General features: G+C 40.3%; 1 protein-coding gene across 5 annotated transcripts; it reads right to left on the reverse strand.

Moving 5' to 3' along the window:
* Positions 1 to 404: 404 nt before the first annotated feature.
* Positions 405 to 18,006, reverse strand: LOC141916213 (scaffold attachment factor B1-like). Of its 5 annotated transcripts, none has more exons than XM_074808483.1 (21): positions 17,686 to 18,006; positions 16,716 to 16,803; positions 15,194 to 15,258; positions 14,827 to 15,105; positions 13,582 to 13,644; positions 12,732 to 12,759; positions 11,261 to 11,759; positions 10,787 to 10,836; positions 9,903 to 10,003; positions 8,779 to 8,928; positions 8,580 to 8,680; positions 7,483 to 7,628; positions 6,608 to 6,696; positions 5,934 to 6,070; positions 4,596 to 4,889; positions 3,919 to 4,056; positions 3,122 to 3,161; positions 2,190 to 2,302; positions 1,298 to 1,410; positions 1,024 to 1,090; positions 405 to 803 (listed from the first exon to the last, which is right to left on the reverse strand). In XM_074808483.1, exons 1-21 carry the CDS (start codon positions 17,875 to 17,877, stop codon positions 677 to 679), a joined length of 2,880 nt encoding a protein of 959 aa, XP_074664584.1. In that variant the 5' UTR covers positions 17,878 to 18,006; the 3' UTR covers positions 405 to 676. The 5 variants fall into 5 exon arrangements, 4 of the variants coding, with proteins under 4 accessions (XP_074664584.1, XP_074664586.1, XP_074664587.1 ...); XM_074808485.1 differs by lacking the exon at positions 17,686 to 18,006 and adding an exon at positions 17,438 to 17,619; XM_074808486.1 differs by lacking the exon at positions 14,827 to 15,105.
* Positions 18,007 to 18,132: the final 126 nt, after the last annotated feature.

The following is an 18,132-nucleotide window of genomic DNA, read 5'->3' on the forward strand; positions in this document are numbered from 1 at the left end:
GGCTTTTGTAACTCAAACATCTGACCTGTCAGAAGGACTGCAAGGCAAGAAATACGCCTTTACTTGAACAAGCAAGACACCAGCCAAAGAGCTGTGCACAGCAATATGCAGCTGCCTGGGACCGACACCTTTTTCTGCTAAAACCAGAGCACAGCTCCCTCGGGAAAAGCCATCGGCAGTGCAGGATGTCCCTCTGCTTGCCCTGCGCCAGGTGCCCGGAGACCAGCCTCTTCCTCTTGACTGGAGCGTGCAGCAGCCTGTTGCCTGACATTTATCCCCCCTCTCTTTCAAATGCATCTAAGGACACCTCATCACATCCCTTGGAATCTCATGGTGTGGAAAGCAAATTCTCTCTTTCCTTTAATGCCTTTTACCCTCCTTCAAAGACTCTAGAAGCAAGAAAGTAGTAGCCATAAACTGATTTTATTATTTTTGAAAAATGGAATGTTTCGCTATCAGAAACCTTAAGTGATGTTTGACCAAGAACACATTTATTACAAAAAAAAAAAAAAAACCAACAAACTGACAAGTTGACATTATTATTTGGCTACAACACAGCAGCAGTCTTGCTTTTTGTAATCACAAATTCAAGGTGACTCTGTTTTAATAAAACTCACCACCATTGTCATCTGGCATTAAAAAAAGATATATTTATATAAGTATATATATAGTGCTTTCAGTAGCGGCGGGTAAAACGAGGTTCAGTCGGTCTGTTTGTCCGCTCTTGGCCCGCAAACGCTCCTTGTATTCCGCTACTCTGCATCATCTGGCTCTGGTTTCCAACTTGTGTGAAGCCTCCGCGCCTAAGAACAAGACCAGATAAACTGAAAGTTGCCCAGAAAAGTTAATACTACTGTGACTCTGAGAAAAGATGTTTGCTTAGTTTTTTTTTCTACTTGCCAATCCATAGTTAAGTAGAAGCTGAAAGTAGTATTTTTCACAATTGACACAGGGATTTCTTCTTTTATACAGATTGGTCAACTATTATAAAAACATTATAAGCGCTCTGACAAAGCTTCTTACCCCGACATCCCTCCTCGATTCATCACATGGCCTGGTCCTGACTGACCAGGCATGCTTCTATCACCACCTAATTTTAAAAAAAAAAGAAAAAAAAAGGCAAAAAAAAGACAGACTTTTGTGTTTTCCTAATAAAAAACCCACCTCGTTCCCAGAATTTTATTTGCGTTCTCGGTAATGCTGTTAAAGCTCCATAGGAATTTTAACTACTGCTAGAAGTTCAGCAGCAGTAATTCACAGAAAAAACCACGATCACACTGGTAAGCAGCAAGTGTACCTTGCCATCTCTCATGATCCCGTCCCATCATTCCTCCATCCACATTTCCCTGCCATGAACGATCTTGATGCCCCTCTAACTTTCGACCATGATCTCCCCAGTCACGTCCATCTCTTAAAAAAATAAAAGAACATCTTCTAGGTGTGTCCCTTATCCATTTAGCAGCATAGGGTAAAGCCAAACAGTGTACCCCATACAAAAGTGTATTAAATTGTTAATCAAGCTGTATCTATAGCCACTCAATCATTGCAGTAAAAACTGGTCAAAGAAAAACGACGAGAAACTTGTGCAAAGGATGCTGTTCAGCAACAAAGCTCGTCTTCTTCTGATCTAGAGACATAATTAGTGTCACAACAATCTAAAATACTCAAACATGGAACAATTCATTGACTGCCATTCCTCTGTCTGTTATATTTATGTAGAACTGAACATTATGAATCTGGAAAATGCCCAGCTCATCTAGCTGGTTTAAAGAGAAACTGCTATGATTCCAGATGAGTCTCAGCTCCCCACCTCCACTGTTGCAGAGATTCTGACTCTATGTCCTTAAAACCTGACTGCTAGCCACCAATGTAACTCTGGAAGACGTTACGGAAGCATCTGGTACAGGACTGAACCTCGTTTGTAGAAAATAAAATTATTTCCAAGAAGACCAGTTATGAGCTGAGCTAACTGAGCAGCAGCACTTCTGTACTCATTACAACGCTCCCTCCTCCTGATGCACGGGGGAGCTACGTGTGTGAATTCCTTGCTTCTCCAGATGCTGGAAGAAACTATCTGGAGAGAGGATTCACACCTGTCAAACTGCTTCCGCTGTCACCCTTCAAAGGTTCACCGAGTGTTAAAATTTTAAGAATCAACAAATCACTTCCCTTATTTCATATGCACTAACCGTGTTTGTGGAGGTATTCCTCTCCCTTCGCTCATTCTTCTGTCAGACCCATAGCCACCCCAACTATCACGAGAGTGACGATCGGGCCCTCCATGGCGTTCATCTGGGTAATGCTGGAAGGCAAACGGTACAGAATTACGCTAAGAATCAATACAGGTTTTCTTTTAGGATTGCAAAAATTCAGATCCTCAGAGGCTGCCTTTCTATAAGCTGTCAGAAAACAATACGGTAGCTGTCTTGTTTTTTACCGGTTTCATTGTTGCCACTGTGCGCAGTTCACTCTAGGCAGATTCTAGCTCCGCTCACTGGCGGGAGAAGGCTTTTTGTTCGGTAAGGGGTGGGGGGTTTTTTTGTTTGGTAGGGTGTTTTTAAGGTTTACATTCTGGCTCCGGATTGTTAACTTTAACATAGAAGATCTACCTGCTTCCTACCTCTCTTCAAAAATGAAAGGGTGTATATACCATTGCGATACTGGTTTTCACACCTGTCCTTTTACAGTCATTTGCCTTGTTCCATTGTAACACCAGTTGTTTTCTACAAACCATTTGGATAAAAGTCAGAGCAGAGAAGAGATCCCTTGCCAGCTAAGTTTAAGACGCTACAGTAACTACCTCTTAACGCAATGCAGACAAGTAAGATGGTAAACCTGAAAACTTTTATCGCCACATACCAGCCTGAAAAGATGCTGTACCGTAGCTCCCATTGCTTGGAGGTTTCTCCCCGCCCCAATCTGTGGCTACCGCCCTAAGTGAGCGGATAACTTAGTAAGTTACATTCTGCATGTTAGCATGGAAAACCAGTTGCTGCTTGAACAGTTTAAACCCAGTGGTGGTTGCATTTAAGAACCAGACTGCACATGCACTCTGTTCTTTCCACTTTGGCATCAGTTTGTTTGGGTTTTTAAATGAAGCTGTTATTTAGGTATAACTCACCTGCCCGTCTCGATCTGGTATTCCTCTCGAACTGTCTCTTCTGGAACAAAAAAAAAGAGAAGTTTCAGTTGAATCAGCACAGTAATCGTAATTCCGATGTCTGTATGAAATAGCACGTGAAAATTTATCTTCGTTAGGTTGTGAATTTGAAGGCCAACGTTTGTTTAGGGGCACAATATTCAAGTAAATTCTCATTTCGTAGCATAGAAAGAGATCAAAGTAACATCCATTACTATAATATGGGTAAGCAAGGCATCACTGTGGCATGGTGAGATACTCAATGGTACCGAGGGAGAATACTTGAGTGAACCTACCAGTATCAGAAATTAGTTACCAGCAAAAGCAAAGCAGCATGGTTTTTGCCAAAGATCCTTTGAGAGCAAAACAGAAGTCTCAATAGCACTACACAGAGATTATTCTTGCATTCTGTGGAACTAAAAATCTGAGTTAGCTAGGCTTCAAAGATGAAAGCAGGTAAAGTTTTGAAGCAAAAGGAAATGGCTACATCTTAGGCTAAGCAACAGGGAGTCATAGACCAGATTTCCATACATCTTGAGAGAACCTGTAGGATCTCCCTTGGCATCACAGCGGACTACATCAGGACTTGACCTCTTTCCGGTATGTTCGTAAATAATGGAAACGCATGATTGCAAGCGCATATAAAATTAGACACAAGAAATGCACAAGGGTCATTTGTTTCGCTCTTCTCTTTTGACACCCTTCAAGCCATTAGTAAGCCACAAAAAGACACCTTATTCCCATAAAGGTACAGGAAGAAAAGACACCGCCTTGCCGACCTGTCCAAACAATGATCTTGGTATCGGCCACGATCCCTGTGGTCAAAGTCGTGGAATCGGTCTTGACGGCTAAATTCAGAATGATACCTATCATCCATTGCCATTCGCTTCGCCTCTGGCCAGTACGGGTCATCTCGCCTACAAAAAAGGTCACAATTACTAGTAATCTCAAAACAATTTTCCTCTCCTCCTCTCTTGTTACCAAACCTCATTTAATCCAATTGCCACAACAATTATTTTTTGATCTATAATCAAAATCCCTCGTGTGTTAAGCAGGCATCACATTTCAGTTTCAGAGGAAGCTAGGTGTATTGACGCTAAACAAAAATCTTCATCTCAGTATGTGCTGATGCAAGAAGAGAATGAGTATCTGTTCCCACTAGCAATCCTACTTCGGAGACAATATGCATGGTTTCTATTCTCTGTCACTTCTCTTTTGGAAATAAGAATTTTAATCCTGTTGTAATAAAACTGTGCTTACAGGTATACGAGTATAACATTTGCTCTTTCTCAAGATCGGTATTAAAGTGTTAAAAGCAACATGTAAAGAGTTTTTCGGTTGTGAGCTCCCAAGACTGCTTTAGCAAGAGTACTCACAATTTACATAGGCTTTAGAATGCGCTATCTGTAACTGGATGCGGCTGAGGAGTTTGGAATCTCATCACAGTTATTGTTACCTGCCGTCAGGATCGTAAGGCCTTCTCATGGCAGATCGCCGCTCTTGTTCGTAGCGTAGCTGTTCCTGCTGACGTCGCAGCTCTTCCCTCTCTCGCTGGATTCGTTCTTGTTCTCGTCTCCTTTCCTGCTCTATGTGCATTCTTTCCCTCTCTAATCTCTCCCTCTCCAAGCGCTCTCTGTCAAGACGCTGCCTTTGAAATTCAAGTCGTTCTCGCTCTCTCTGGAGCCTCTGCCTTTCATCCCGCTCATGAATAGCTTGAAGCCGTTGTTCTCGTTCTCTCCTCTCTCTCTCTCTAATTGGAAAAGAGATATTTTGTTTTCACATGTATCATACTAATTATTGTTTAGTTTTGTGTGCTTGACGGGTAGAATGTCTGCATTTAGATAATATAGGCCTGTGGGAGACTCGGAGGCACCCTACCTATCATTCTTGAGATTCCTGCCCTGCTGTGGGCAAGATCAAAGCACAGTGGAAAGCTACGCCTGCAAAAATTCACAATATACACAGGCGAAAGCAGCAGGTTCGAGGTCTTTTCTTTCTTATCCTCTTTCTGGCTAGCAAGGACCAAGCTCCGTGGTGCCAGTGTCCCCAGTTGCATTCCTCTGCCCTGGTGCTGCCGCAGAGATCCCCCAGGTCACGAGGTAACGAGAATAAATTTACTCTTTGCGTTTCATCTGTGGTTTTGTGGTTGCTGCTGCATCCTGCCTGTGATGGTTCACACAGTGGGGTTTCTTGTTTGTCCCCCCTCCTTTTAAAAAAAAAAAAAGTTTCTACATTCTTCCCACTACCTGCTTAAATGCGAACGATCTCTTCCCAACTAAATCGCAGCTGCTTAGTGGGGTGGGGGGAAGGAACGAAGTCCATGTCCATACAGATGAAAGAAGAAAGGGTAAGCGTTCTGCCTAAGTAACACGGTATCTACTCTAAGTCAGCTCTGAGAAAGCTTTCATAAAGCACAGCACATCCTAAGACAGAAGTCTGACAAACAGAAAGTATTTATGAACTTCCAGGGGGGAAAAAAAAAAAACCTCAAGTATGTAAATTCAAATCTGATCAAGCAGAACGTGAGACCTGAAAGCACCTAGAAAGTTGTTATTCAGCAAGAGTCTCACAAAAAGCATAGGCTTAGAGAAGATCAATTTCAGTACTGAAAACCTTCATAATTTGGCATCATGTCTGTTCTAGCAACAGAACAGTATCAAATCCATCTGAGATACTCATGTTGGAGGGCCAGCACAACACTACTTTGCAACTTTGCAGCCTGATCAGAAACACAGATAAGGGAAGTAAAAACAAGTGCCATTCAAAGTTTAGAGCGAAACTGGGAAAAACTCACCGGCGTCTTTCCGTTTCCCTGATTTCTCGCTCCCTCTGTCTCTGACGTTCACGTTCTCGCTGTTCTTTGATTTTATCAAATGATAAAATATCTTGCTTTTCTTTGCTCTCAGATTTGCGATCCTGGCTTTTTGTACTCTGAGTTAAAGCAAAACAATACATTAGCTGACCACGGTGCATTTTTAGCTAAAATTCCTAGGCAAAAGGCCTACCTTATGCTGACCTGAGCAAAACAGAGTACGATACCTTCTCAGACGTAAATAATGTTGGAATTTCGTGGAAAAGTAGGTTGGGGAAAAGTACCCCGAATTTGGCTAGAACTTCTAAAGACTTTAAATATATATAAATACTAAGAACACGTGATCTGACTTGCACCGGTGGAAAATGATACACCCTTTTAAAGGTCACCCATTAACACACTCCACACTCATCATCTTAACACCATTTTCATGTTGCAACTCTACTTCTCCAACTAAGGCAGCAGCAACAAAAACTATAAAGAAGGTGAAGCATAAGCATTTACTTCTGCACCATCACTGACACCCTACTGCCTTCTAAAAAGTTATAAAAGGATAACTCTTCCAAATATGCAAGACAAAAAAACCCTTCAAATATATGCATCTAAAGCTATTTGACACCTATTTTTACACAGAGGCTTCTCAGAGTTGTACTTACCCTCTCTTTTGATGTAGAAGTTTTCACACTAATAACTGGTTCTCCTTTAGATTTGTCCATTACCACTGTCCTTTCAGCTCCTCGACTTGCTAGAAAACAAAATACATCTGAGAATAAATAATAAGCAAGACATACAAAAAGTCTTACAAGATCTAAAACTGTCAAGATACTTAGCAGTAAAAAGTTATTTTATTGAGGTTTAAAATAACTTACGGAAGATTACATTTATGATTTAAATAGCTTACCAAGATTTGGCCAAGTTGGGGATTGGGGGCAGTAAAGCTATCACAAAATTAGAGTAGTTTTTTCTGGCAGGGATGACAGTTAAAAGAAAGCAAATTTAATTTCATTCTTCCATCTGCAAAACACATTCCTTTGCCACAGTTAAAAAAACAACAAAAGAAAACCCAAAATAAAGCATACAGAACCACATGCTGTGTTAGGTCTAAACCCAGCGGTAGTTCCATAAAATTCACAGTCTACCATTTCGAGTATTTAAAGCCCAGTAATTACGAAAACTCTGTTGCTAAGTTACTAGCATTCTAAGTCACAAAAAAAAGTTTTCAAGGTATTTTCTGGTATTTTTTTGTTCAACAGGAAAACCTCAGTATTACTAAGTACGCCTCATGGTCTTTTTACCAAATTATGAATCGCACCCAATAAGAACACCGAGTTTTGCACAGGCTGAAGTCTTCATATCAACCACAATTCTGAAAGTTTACACTTGGTCCTACATTTCCTACTTAGCTGATAAGGGAAATTTTTCTGGATGCAAAGTAGAAGCTTTGTCACAGTAGTTGTACCAATTTTTTTATTTTTTTTTTTTTTAAAAACAAGTATCCTTGAAAACATTTCTGAAAGGCAGCTAGAATTACCTGATTTGCTTGCCCTAGATCGATCACAGGATCCGGCCTTTTGTTCATCTTTCTCTTTTCCTTCTTTTTCATCTTTTCCATCTTTTTCTGATTTCTTAGCATCATCTCTTTTGTCGGTCTTCTCCTCCTTCTTAATACCAACAGACCTATAGGTGAACTTTGCTTTAATATGGGACCTAACAAAAAGTGCTATACATCCACTCTCATCAAGCCAACCACGTCCAAAAAAAACCAAACCAAACCCAATCACCCAACCCTAAAAACCTCAACACAAAAACCCTCCAAAACATACTCTCAGAAAACCCACTCCCAGTACCTTCCACGCTGCTGTGCTGAAGCCAATGTATACTTGATTAAGAGTAGCAACCAATACTAAGCTAAAGCTGACCAGAAGTGAGAAAAAACAGATAATCCTTCTGAGTATTTGGAGACTTCAAGTGTTAGAAGTAAAGTTTTCTGTTCTGCCTGTAAGTTCATGTTTAGCACAGGGGGAAGAGGGCCCACTCAGGTAGAGGCTGAGCTCCCCAGAAGAGCTTTTGTAAACAAATAACTTAAAACACCACATACAAGCAGGCCAGCCTGCCAAAGCATCTCCTCTGCCAAATCTTTTAAAATGTTATGAGAGAACAAAAAGTAGTAAAGCAAAATGGCTCTTTTAAAAGCCACAGACCACTTGAAAAACAAATATTGAACTATCGCTCACTAACTGTCCAAACAGTCTATCAAAAAGACAGACTAAAATCCTGGAAATATTTGTCATTGAGAAGAGCAGACCAAGCCAGAGTCACATCAGAAGATGAGTGATTCTGATAAAAATAATGTTTTATCTAGAAATGAGTTCATTAACTATCTCCTGATATAACTGACAAGTTTTGATACTAAACCCCAAAGAGCTCCATCTTTCTGAACAGAGGGCCAATTAAGATTCACTCGCTGCTGTAGAACACCGATTTCACTTTCTCAAATATTACTCTTATTTCAGATGCAGCGTGAAGCAGCAAATTGAGATTTACTACAGTTACTGTTCACTTTGGTCATGTGGCTGCATTTCAAATGAGTGGCCTTTAAACACAGAAAAATAGCATAAAACACTTTACTTCTCAGATTTGGACTCTGCAGAATGGTGCCTGTCTTTATCCTTCCTTGTTTCACCTTCCTTTTTGTCTGAAGGCTTTTTCCCAGCCGGTTCATTTTTTGCCTAGAATTTTAGCCAGAAATATTTTTACAATAAGAGACAGACATTAAACTCGCACACTTTTATTTTCATTGCACTGTCACGGAGTAGCTACCGCTTACCTTCTCCACGGAAATCATTTTTCCGTGCAGCTCTGTTCTGTGGAGATGATTAATACACTTAGTGGCTTCTTCAGATGTTGACATTGTAACAAAGCCGTAACAGCGAGCACCAGGACTGCGAGCATTTGTCACTACTTTTGCACCAACCACCTTTGGGAGAAAAATTATTCTGTGTTTGCAGATCTGTCACCAAGTAAGTTCTAACTTAATCACCATTTGAGCAGCTCTGTCTACCGGTACCACACAGCATAGCACAGGGAAGAAATACGCTCGGCACACGTTTCATCGGCATTCTCAGAAGACTGCATTGCTAGGCTCGTATGACAGGCAGCAAACGTTACCATTTTAACTTGACCTCTATACTGTCGCGCAACCGCGTTCTAGAAGCACCTGACTAAAAACTACTTCACAGAATATCACATGAACAGCATTTACACCCGTGTCAACAGCAACACAAACACAGATGAAAGGGTTCAAATTTAAGATTATTCCACCTGTTCTGAAAAAAGTATAAAACAAGAACTACCACCACTTTGTCATTTCTTACAGGACACCTCTGCTAGTTTCTATCCACAGACGACAATCTCTGACAGCACAGAGGCACACGCTTAGCGACACAAACATTTAATATTATGTTCAGAAATGTATTAGGAGGAAGGGGAGATGGTCATGGAAAGAGGTCCCTTCCACAACTTCTGCTCTCATAACCTAACTGGCACTGAACAACAAATGGAAGCCTGCCCTCAAAGACTAGATTTCTCAAAGGAATACCCCTTGAAATGGAACAGTTTAGAAGAGCATTAACTATCGCCAGACACCCAAGAGGTATAATTAGACTACAGTGCACTAGATGACAACCCACCAGTCTCTCCTGTAAATAATTGCCTCATTCTTACAGATATTGCACAGATTCTCTGAAACCTGGACTTCAGTCCCTCCCGGGCCCCATGTCAGACAACCTTCTTTATAAAGTATGTTACTTTCTTGTGTTCTTTTCAAACTCTGTATCTGAAAGTTAAGTGTTTAGCCTATGCAGTTATTCATTAGGAAAAATAAGAGCTAAATTTAAGGTCATCCTTTGCAACTGATAAAATGTTTTCTTAATTTACATAACCACTACATACCTTCCCATACTTGCTGAAAAGATTCTTCAAGTCTGTAGCTCTAGTAGAGGATGAAAGTCCACTAACCCACAAATTTCTGCCAGAACCACTACCGGCACGGCCTAAGGTACGAAAAAGCCAAACACAAAAGGACCGTGTAGCAGAGAATGCAACAGTGAAAACCTAAACGCCCTACAAATGTTTTTTTCTTCATAAACCTCTTCAAATGCAATTTTACTTATATCTCTTCCAATCAATCTTAAAAAAAAAAAAAAAAAAAAAAAATCAATAAACACATCGCAGCCTGCAAAAATGAACCTCTGAAGTGCATACTTGATGTGCATTTGAGTAGTCTCAATGAGTTTTCATCTACGTATTGTATTACTACACTTCAATCGCTTCTATGAGAACTACAAAGTATTAAATGTTAATTCACAAGAGACTTGTTTTTTTAAAAAAGCCTGTCAGTTAGTAAGGTTACAGAAGTTACGTGAAATGAAATTTACAAGTCATGCTTTGAAGGCCTATGTTACAACTGCATTGAGGGTTCACTGACTTAACAGTCACTACCAGAATTGCCGCTCAGAGTATAAACCTATAGATTTAGGCATCTGTTGAGAATTTTCAGACAACTCCTGGTCTTGCCAGTACCTATCACCATTCACAAAGCTACAACTCCAGTATAACTATTACAGTGAAGATGCGGACATTCTTAGGGAATTAAGACACGAAAAATAAGCAATGCAAGAAAGGCAAGTCAAAAAGTGAGCAGAACTATTATTAGTCTCTATTCAATCCATTCAGTGCTTACTTACTTACTACAAGTCACAAGTAATGGTTAGATTTGACCCCATTAACATTTTTTTTCAAGTCATTTGTACATTTTTTTAATAAAAATACCATACCTTTCTCATCCTTTGAGATTATCTTTGTATCTCTGTCCTCCTCAACAGGGCTAAAGACAAAACACCACATTATTCAACCAATAATATGCAAAAAGAACATTAATTCTAGATTGTGCACTAAAACTGGATACCTACCAGTAAATTAGTTCTGAAATAAAGTCTATCTTTGCAAATTTATAGAAGAGTGACAGGAAATATGGGATTCGTATCCTTAAATGGTCAATTCTGTTTTGCAGATGACAGAAATAAGAGTAATTTAAGAAAACAACCTTTGAAGGTTGAGGAAAGAAAGAAATCAAACCCTCTGTGTTTAAAAAAAAAAAATCTGCACATGGAGAAATAAAACAGACTCTTTAGGAATAGGCTACATTTTCATCAGTCTCGGTGGCCAATTGAAGGAAACAGCTTATTCGCATCACTTAACGACCAATGAAAAAAAGATAGCATCTGGTCTATAACGGAGAAAAAACAAACCTCTTTTTCTGATCACCGCCCTCACTGGTTGAGGACTCTTTAGTAGCAGGGGATTCCTCAGAATTAGCTTTGTCTTCTGTTTTCTTGGCATCTTCTTTGCTATCTTTGGCTTCAGGACCTGCGCCTTTTTCCGCTGTTTCCCCACTAGAGGCTTCCAGGCCTTGGGAGCGTTTGCTACTCTGATCGCTTAGGGTCTCTACTACTAAAGATTCAGAGTCCGGTTTCTCTTCCTCTATTGTCTGTTCACTTGTCTCCCCTTTTGCTACAACTAAACGCTTTGCTTCCTTCCTTGCCATAGCTTGTGCCGATTTGCTGTCCAAATCTAAAGCATCTTCCTCCAACTGAGCGGCAGCAAGAGCGTCCTCTTCCTCCGCTAGCCTCTTGCCTGGCACCACGTTACTTGCTTCCTGTGCATGCGGCCGCTCCGCTTCAGAAGTTTCTTCGTTAAGTAGTTCAGATTTACAAGTTTCCCCCAAAATGTCGAGTATTTTCTCATTTTCTACGGATTTAACAGGAATAGAATGGCACAAGATTTAATCACCAGGGAAATACAGCAATCACAAATGTGGAACTGGCATGGCTGCCACACTAACACCAAGAGAACTTCTAAGCTACACAGAGATTGGAAAACCCTAGTGTACACAGTGTTAAAAGTACTATGCTAACTGCTGTCTGACAAACTACCAAATCAGCCCTAATATGTTAACAGGGAAGAAAAATGCCCCCACAGACTTAACAAAAACCTTCTGGCTCATCCTTGATATTCTTCATGAAATCGTTCAGCTCTGTTTCTTCTCTAGTTAGCTTCCAGAGTCCAAGATGCTTAACTGAACGTATCAAGGCACTGAGAGTTCAATTTCCAAATTTCTGTGAAATTCTTTTAGCAGACAGTCCAACATGAGAACTGGGCATCTTCTGATGGTGCACAAGTGTGTTTGCAGTCCAGAAAGCGAATAGGATCTGTAGAAAATTCCTGCGATGATAGCGTATTCCTTCTTCTGAAGTCCAGACACTCTTTAATTTCTGTTCTGTACCAAAGCTTTGTTTTACCTACACTCCTGTATTTTTATATTCATAGAACTACAGTACAGTGTGATATCACAAGATCTGTTTTCAGAACCTTTACATCTTTAAGGCTCATTCCTTAATGCCACTGTAGGTAACAGTTCTATGGAACCATTTCTTCACATTAAATACATGTTTACAAAAAGAAGTTATTCACAGATCTGGTGATATGACTGGGTTTCCAATCTCTATGACCCTGCATGACCTGGATTGTCCACTATAATAACGTACGCTACAGTAATGCATTAAAAAAAAAAAAAAACAACCAGGGACACAAAAATAATTAAATGAAGAATGGAACTGTTTCAATCCCCAGGACTTTCTTTTTTTTTTTAATTTAAACAAACAAAAAACCAAAACAAACAAACAAAAAACCAATAAAACCACAAAACCAAAACCACAGTACCTGGCTCCAAAGGTAACTCTTCAAGTTCCTGCAGTGAAAAAAAATTTAAAAAAAGGAGAAATATCAGTATTTCATAAGTCATGATGTTATTCTGAATGACACCTCTCATCCCCCCAAGACATGGGAGAATTTAAGGAGTTACTATATAAATTTAGCCTCTGTCAACTCTGAAAATATTGAATTTTAAATAAATTTCTCACAAGAAGGTTTAATGTTACTTTTTAACACCTTCAAATTTTACCAAATGTGTAAAAACTTCACTATTTCTCAAATTCAGACACTGTGAACACACAGTACGCATTTGCATAGGTAAATAAATCAACAACTGTAAGTAGCATAGAACAAAGCTTATCTTCGTGTTACCCTTCTCTAGAGTCTACCTTACAAAGTCTGCTTTCTGAAAACAGGATTGATAGAAACGCCAGCTTTACCTGGAGCTACAAGTGTCCTTAACCTACCACGAGTGATCTGGAAACAAGGCCTGTATTTCAAGAATAGATCAATTTCAGCTTTCTTGTCAACATGTGACACCTACGCTTTTAATGGAAGTTAGATATAATGTAAGCCACTGAGTTGGTTTATACAACAGAGAAAAAGATTCCAGCCTACCGCTCAAACTCAGTATGATACATACATTATCTATATATGACCTGATAGATATACAGAAAGATATATATATATATATATGTATCTTTGTCCATGATTGAATTAGGAAGGCATTAGTTTCTATTCTTTGTAGAATAAGAATGCACCCACGGTGTACTACTTGTACACATACTGTTTCAGCATACAGTTTATATGGCATATATTATGCCTTTTTGTTTGTAAAGAAAAACTGGTTACCATTTACCTTTATTACAGTTAAATCAGATGAAGCAGCATCTAAACTGTTTCCAACATCTTCAACCTCTACCTTTAAAAAGTAAATGGAAGACATTTTGTTATCTATAAAAGAATGGTACAGTGAATGAAACCTGAATGAGAAATCGAAGATTTTACTTTCACTGACAACTGATATTAAGCGAACGTATCCAGCATCCAAAACAACCAATAAGGGTAAAAACTGACCAATGACCCCCAGGCCTCTTCCCAATCCCCACCAACTGAATAAGCTTCCTCATTACCTCTCAAATATGTTGGGCGGCTCAGAAAAATCTTTTAAGGGTGGAGATTCCAACAGCAAACTCTCTTACTCTTTCTTTTTTACAGCAACAACATAGAGACAAAAAGCCTATGGGCCTCAATAGCTGTTTTCTTTACCGATAAAAGAAGACTGCGGGAGCTGACCTGGACGCCAGTAGTTTAGTCACTGAAAAAAACTACTTTCTGTTTATTTCTATTTGACTTGTGTCAGGTGGGATATGCTTGGGGATAGGGGGTTAAACTTATTTCTGCAGCTTTCAGATTTGGGGCGGGAACCATCCAACTTTAGAATCTTGTAGTCCTGACTGATGTCACAATGCGCATACACAACAAAGAGTCTAATACTTCTCTATTAGATAGGGCAGGAATAACTTTCTTCAAATGCTTTGTTGTACATTTCAGGAGGTAAACACTTGACTTTGGGGAAAAAATTATCTTCTAGCCCAGACAGACAATGTCAAATAAACAGTGCAACAGCCAGACGAACACGGAAAGCCAACATAAAAATACTTTCAACGACTGAGTAACTGCAAGACCCTATCTTAACAGAAAAATAATCTAGAATATAGTTCCCAGAATGTTGCTGTTCAGCTGAAGTGAAGTAAATAAGGCTACAGCATTTGTACGCCTCACATGTCCTCCTAAATAAAGGAAAAACATGAAAATGGGAATGTAAACATAAAGTGAAGCAGAGAGATCAAAGCGTGATTAAAACAAAAGCCTTTCTGGATTAATTTGTACAGTTATATGTGTACAAACAACATCTAAGCATTTTAAAATCAAGAATGCTATTTCTACAAATATGTAGAAGAAGAAAAAGCAATGACCATGAAAACTGGTAGAGCCCCAAATCATTTCAAATACTCTTTAGCTACTGTTTTGCTATTTAATTAAAAAAAAAAATTAAAAAAGGAAAAATTAATCTGATTCCACACACATAAGAGATGCATACCATCGCTACTGGTATTTCTCTTGATTCTTCTTTAATTTCTGAAAATTGTGGGGATGCCTCCAAGTTACCTACAGCATATTCTGTAGGCTGATCTGGAAGTTCTTTCACTTCTGCATCTGTATTTTCTTTACTATCAGACAGTGAGTCAAGAATATTATCAGCACTGTAATCCTCTCCGCAATCTACCGCATTGCCATTATCTATTTCAGCTTCATCTAACACACTAATATCCATCATGTCAATATCCTGCAAGTTATCCAAACTTGCTTCAATATCCTCCTGTAAAAAGAAAAAAAGTATGTATAATAGTCATTGTAACTTTAGAGCAATGCTATCATTATTTCACTTAAAACACAGCCTCACATACCTGTCCATCTCCCGAATCCTCTTCTAGGCCATTATCTTCTACTCCCTCTTCATCTGGTCTACGTCCTAACAACATTATGATCATTAGAATGAAAAGAAGGTAACAATATGTATCCTTCAAATTTTACTTTTTCATCAGAGATGGTATTCCATTCAGTTTAGTTATCTGTTTTTTCCTTATTTTCCACAACTGAATATACCATACCATATACCATCCCAGTTCTGTAACTGAGAAACATGCTACAGTCCAAGGTCTGTCACGAGTTCAAGAAGCACTGCTGTGCACTCCCCAGAACATTTGGCTCAGCTGAGGTTGCAGTAATTTATTACCTCAACCTTTTATTTCTTTACAGACATTTACTAGAAGAAAAAAAGAAACCAAACGAAAAACCCGACACAAAACAATGAAAAAACCCACTCTACATGTAAGCATTACTGCGGCGCTCCAGTCACCAGCTGGACACATTATATATATATATATATATGGAACTGACATTACTGAAAACAGTACGCTAGCTTCAGCGCCAAATAGTAACTCCTGAAACTCTGAGCTAAGTAGTTGTTTCATCTTTTATGAATGTCATTTTCCCCAAAAACTACAAGCACATTACAATAAAAAAAGGGAAAGGTTGTTTTAGAGTCAAGAGGAACATCATGCCTATTTCCATCCCAATACTGAAAGTGCTGTAAGGTACATTAGGTATTTTTCTGAGACTTGAAAATGAACGTGATCAAATTACCGAAGATCTCTGGTTTTACTCACAGTTGTGACATTTATTCTCTCTCCAGTTAAAATTTTACATTTTAGTTTGCAAGCAAATGTAATACCGCTCCAAACTGGATGTAGTAATAAAAATCTGGGTCAAACAAATTAGTTGGCAAAACATTTGAGCTTCATCTACCAAAGTTACATTTTTGTGTAAACCAAAATTAATAAATTAATTAAAAATCCTTCATCTAAGCTAGTTATTCTGCAAGCTCTAATAAAAAAGTTTCAACGTTATTTGATTACAAAAGAAAATCAAAAACTGTGCTAATTAATCTTAGAAAAATACCAGATTAGTTACTTAGTAATTCCTGCTACAGATCTCAGGGAACTCTGAGAAAACCAACAGATCCTTTGAGTGGACCACCTCCTACCTTATTAAATCACGTGAAGTTCTGTGAATAAATGACCAGTAAGTTTAATACCATACCACCCATCCCTAGAAACCTGAGCACAAATGTGGGTAAGAGTACCAGTAACATACGGCATTAAAGGTCAGAACTGAGGAACAAAAGATTCAAGCTTGCTTAAATTTCCTCCAGAGAACCATTTTATCCAAATCTGGCTCAGGCAAGTAACGTTAGCTATAGCGTTGGAACTGCAAAACATTCAGCAACAGTATCAAAATTAAACCAAGCACTTTTCCAAAAGGAAAAGCAGACTTCAGAATAAAGATTAGTAAGCTTCCATTTCATGAGTAAAAGTTGCTAGAAAACTCAAGGGGACCAGGTGGAGATCCTCTCTAACTGCCCTGTACCTTTGCTGCTTCTTTTTGAAGTTTTCTTCATGATATTTTCTGAAACCACTGGAATTTCATCAGGATTCCCCCCTTCCTCCTCAATAGCCTATTAAGGGGAAAAGATAAAGATAGACATCAAGACAGACACAAAAATTCTGTTTGCGCATTTCTGTTGAGTTTAAGAGCTGGACACCAGAGGCAGAAACAAGAATCTAGCACTTCAAATTAAGACAGCAGCAACTCGGATATGCAAACCAAAGACTACCAGATCAAAGCAACGAGCACACGGGGAACAGTAATGTGTTGGTGTAAAGCTTCTGGAAAGCAGTCAGCAGCATAACCTAGACAAAAAAAAAAGTCTGCAACAGTGCACAGATACCCCCGGGGCGCTGCGACACCGTAAGAACCTCAGCTCTAGGACACTAGAGCTCTAGGCATCAGTTCAATGAAGGCAGTCCGTATACTACTAACATACCAAACATTCTAACGAGGATACAGTGTCCAGGCTACCAGCCAGAAAAAAAAAAAAAAACAAAAACTCAGTACGCAGCAAAAAGCCTAGCAGACAGTGTAGAGAACTGTAAATCCAGGAACTCAATGCACGGTGGAAAGCCCAGTGATGCATGAGGCTAGAAACACTTGGGCCGAATGCCACAGCAGACAGGCTGCGCTGTGCAGGTCTAGGAAATGGGGTTGGGAGCTCGCTACGTAGATGGAAAAGCCAGTCTCGGCACACATACGCTCCTCCGGCGGTCTCAGGGACGAGCCTGGGATGGACGAGTACGGGGCCACGCTCAGAACGCTCGCACTGGGGCTGGCCGGCTCCACGATACCACCCGGGGCCCTGGCGCACGCTCCCCGCGGCCCCATCCCCTCCGCTCCACGGCCCTTTGGCGCCATTTTCCTCAGCAGTGCCTGGCGGGCTGAGGTCGCGCACGCGCCGACTACGCCTCCCCCACAGGCAGCCCCGGCGCGTCCGCCCGCTCACCTTCCTGAGTCGCTCCATGAGGACGCTCTTGTTTCCACCGCTGTCCAAATTGCGGCGCTTGAGTTCAGCCCGCAAGTCTATCACACGCAATTCGCTCAGCCGCCGCCGGTTTTCCGACTCCGAAGCGGAGACTCCAGACCCACCGAGGGACGCAGATTCTCCCTGCCCCGCCGCTGACTGACTCTCCGCCATGGGGCCGTTGTTTCGACTCGCACGCACGGAGCAAGGCAAGATAAAAACAACGGCGAAAAGCCGCGGCTGCAGCACAAAATGGTGGCAAAACCGAGACGCACTGTAGAGAAAGGGGGAGGGAAAGAAAGAAGCCGTAGCCCGCACGCGCGCTGACCAGAAAGCCCGGACGAGTTGCGCGCATGCGGAGAGGAACCTTCCCGCTGTATGGGGGGGGCGCTATTGCAGCTGCGCATGCGCACTAGTGCCTTTGACTAC

The sequence above is a fragment of the Strix aluco genome, chromosome 29 (assembly GCF_031877795.1).
Source record: "Strix aluco isolate bStrAlu1 chromosome 29, bStrAlu1.hap1, whole genome shotgun sequence".
Classification (NCBI taxonomy): domain Eukaryota; kingdom Metazoa; phylum Chordata; class Aves; order Strigiformes; family Strigidae; genus Strix; species Strix aluco.

Excerpts from the sequence above, each read along its gene's own strand:
- LOC141916213 (XM_074808483.1), bottom strand. The coding sequence starts at position 17,877 with ATGGCGGAGAGTCAGTCAGCGGCGGGGCAGGGAGAATCTGCGTCCCTC. Across the intron at positions 15,106-15,193 it reads AGGATTCGGGAGATGGACAG|GAGGATATTGAAGCAAGTTT; the intron begins GTATGTGAGGCT and ends TTCTTTTTACAG. Across the intron at positions 2,303-3,121 it reads TACCAGATCGAGACGGGCAG|CATTACCCAGATGAACGCCA; the intron begins GTGAGTTATACC and ends TTTGCCTTCCAG.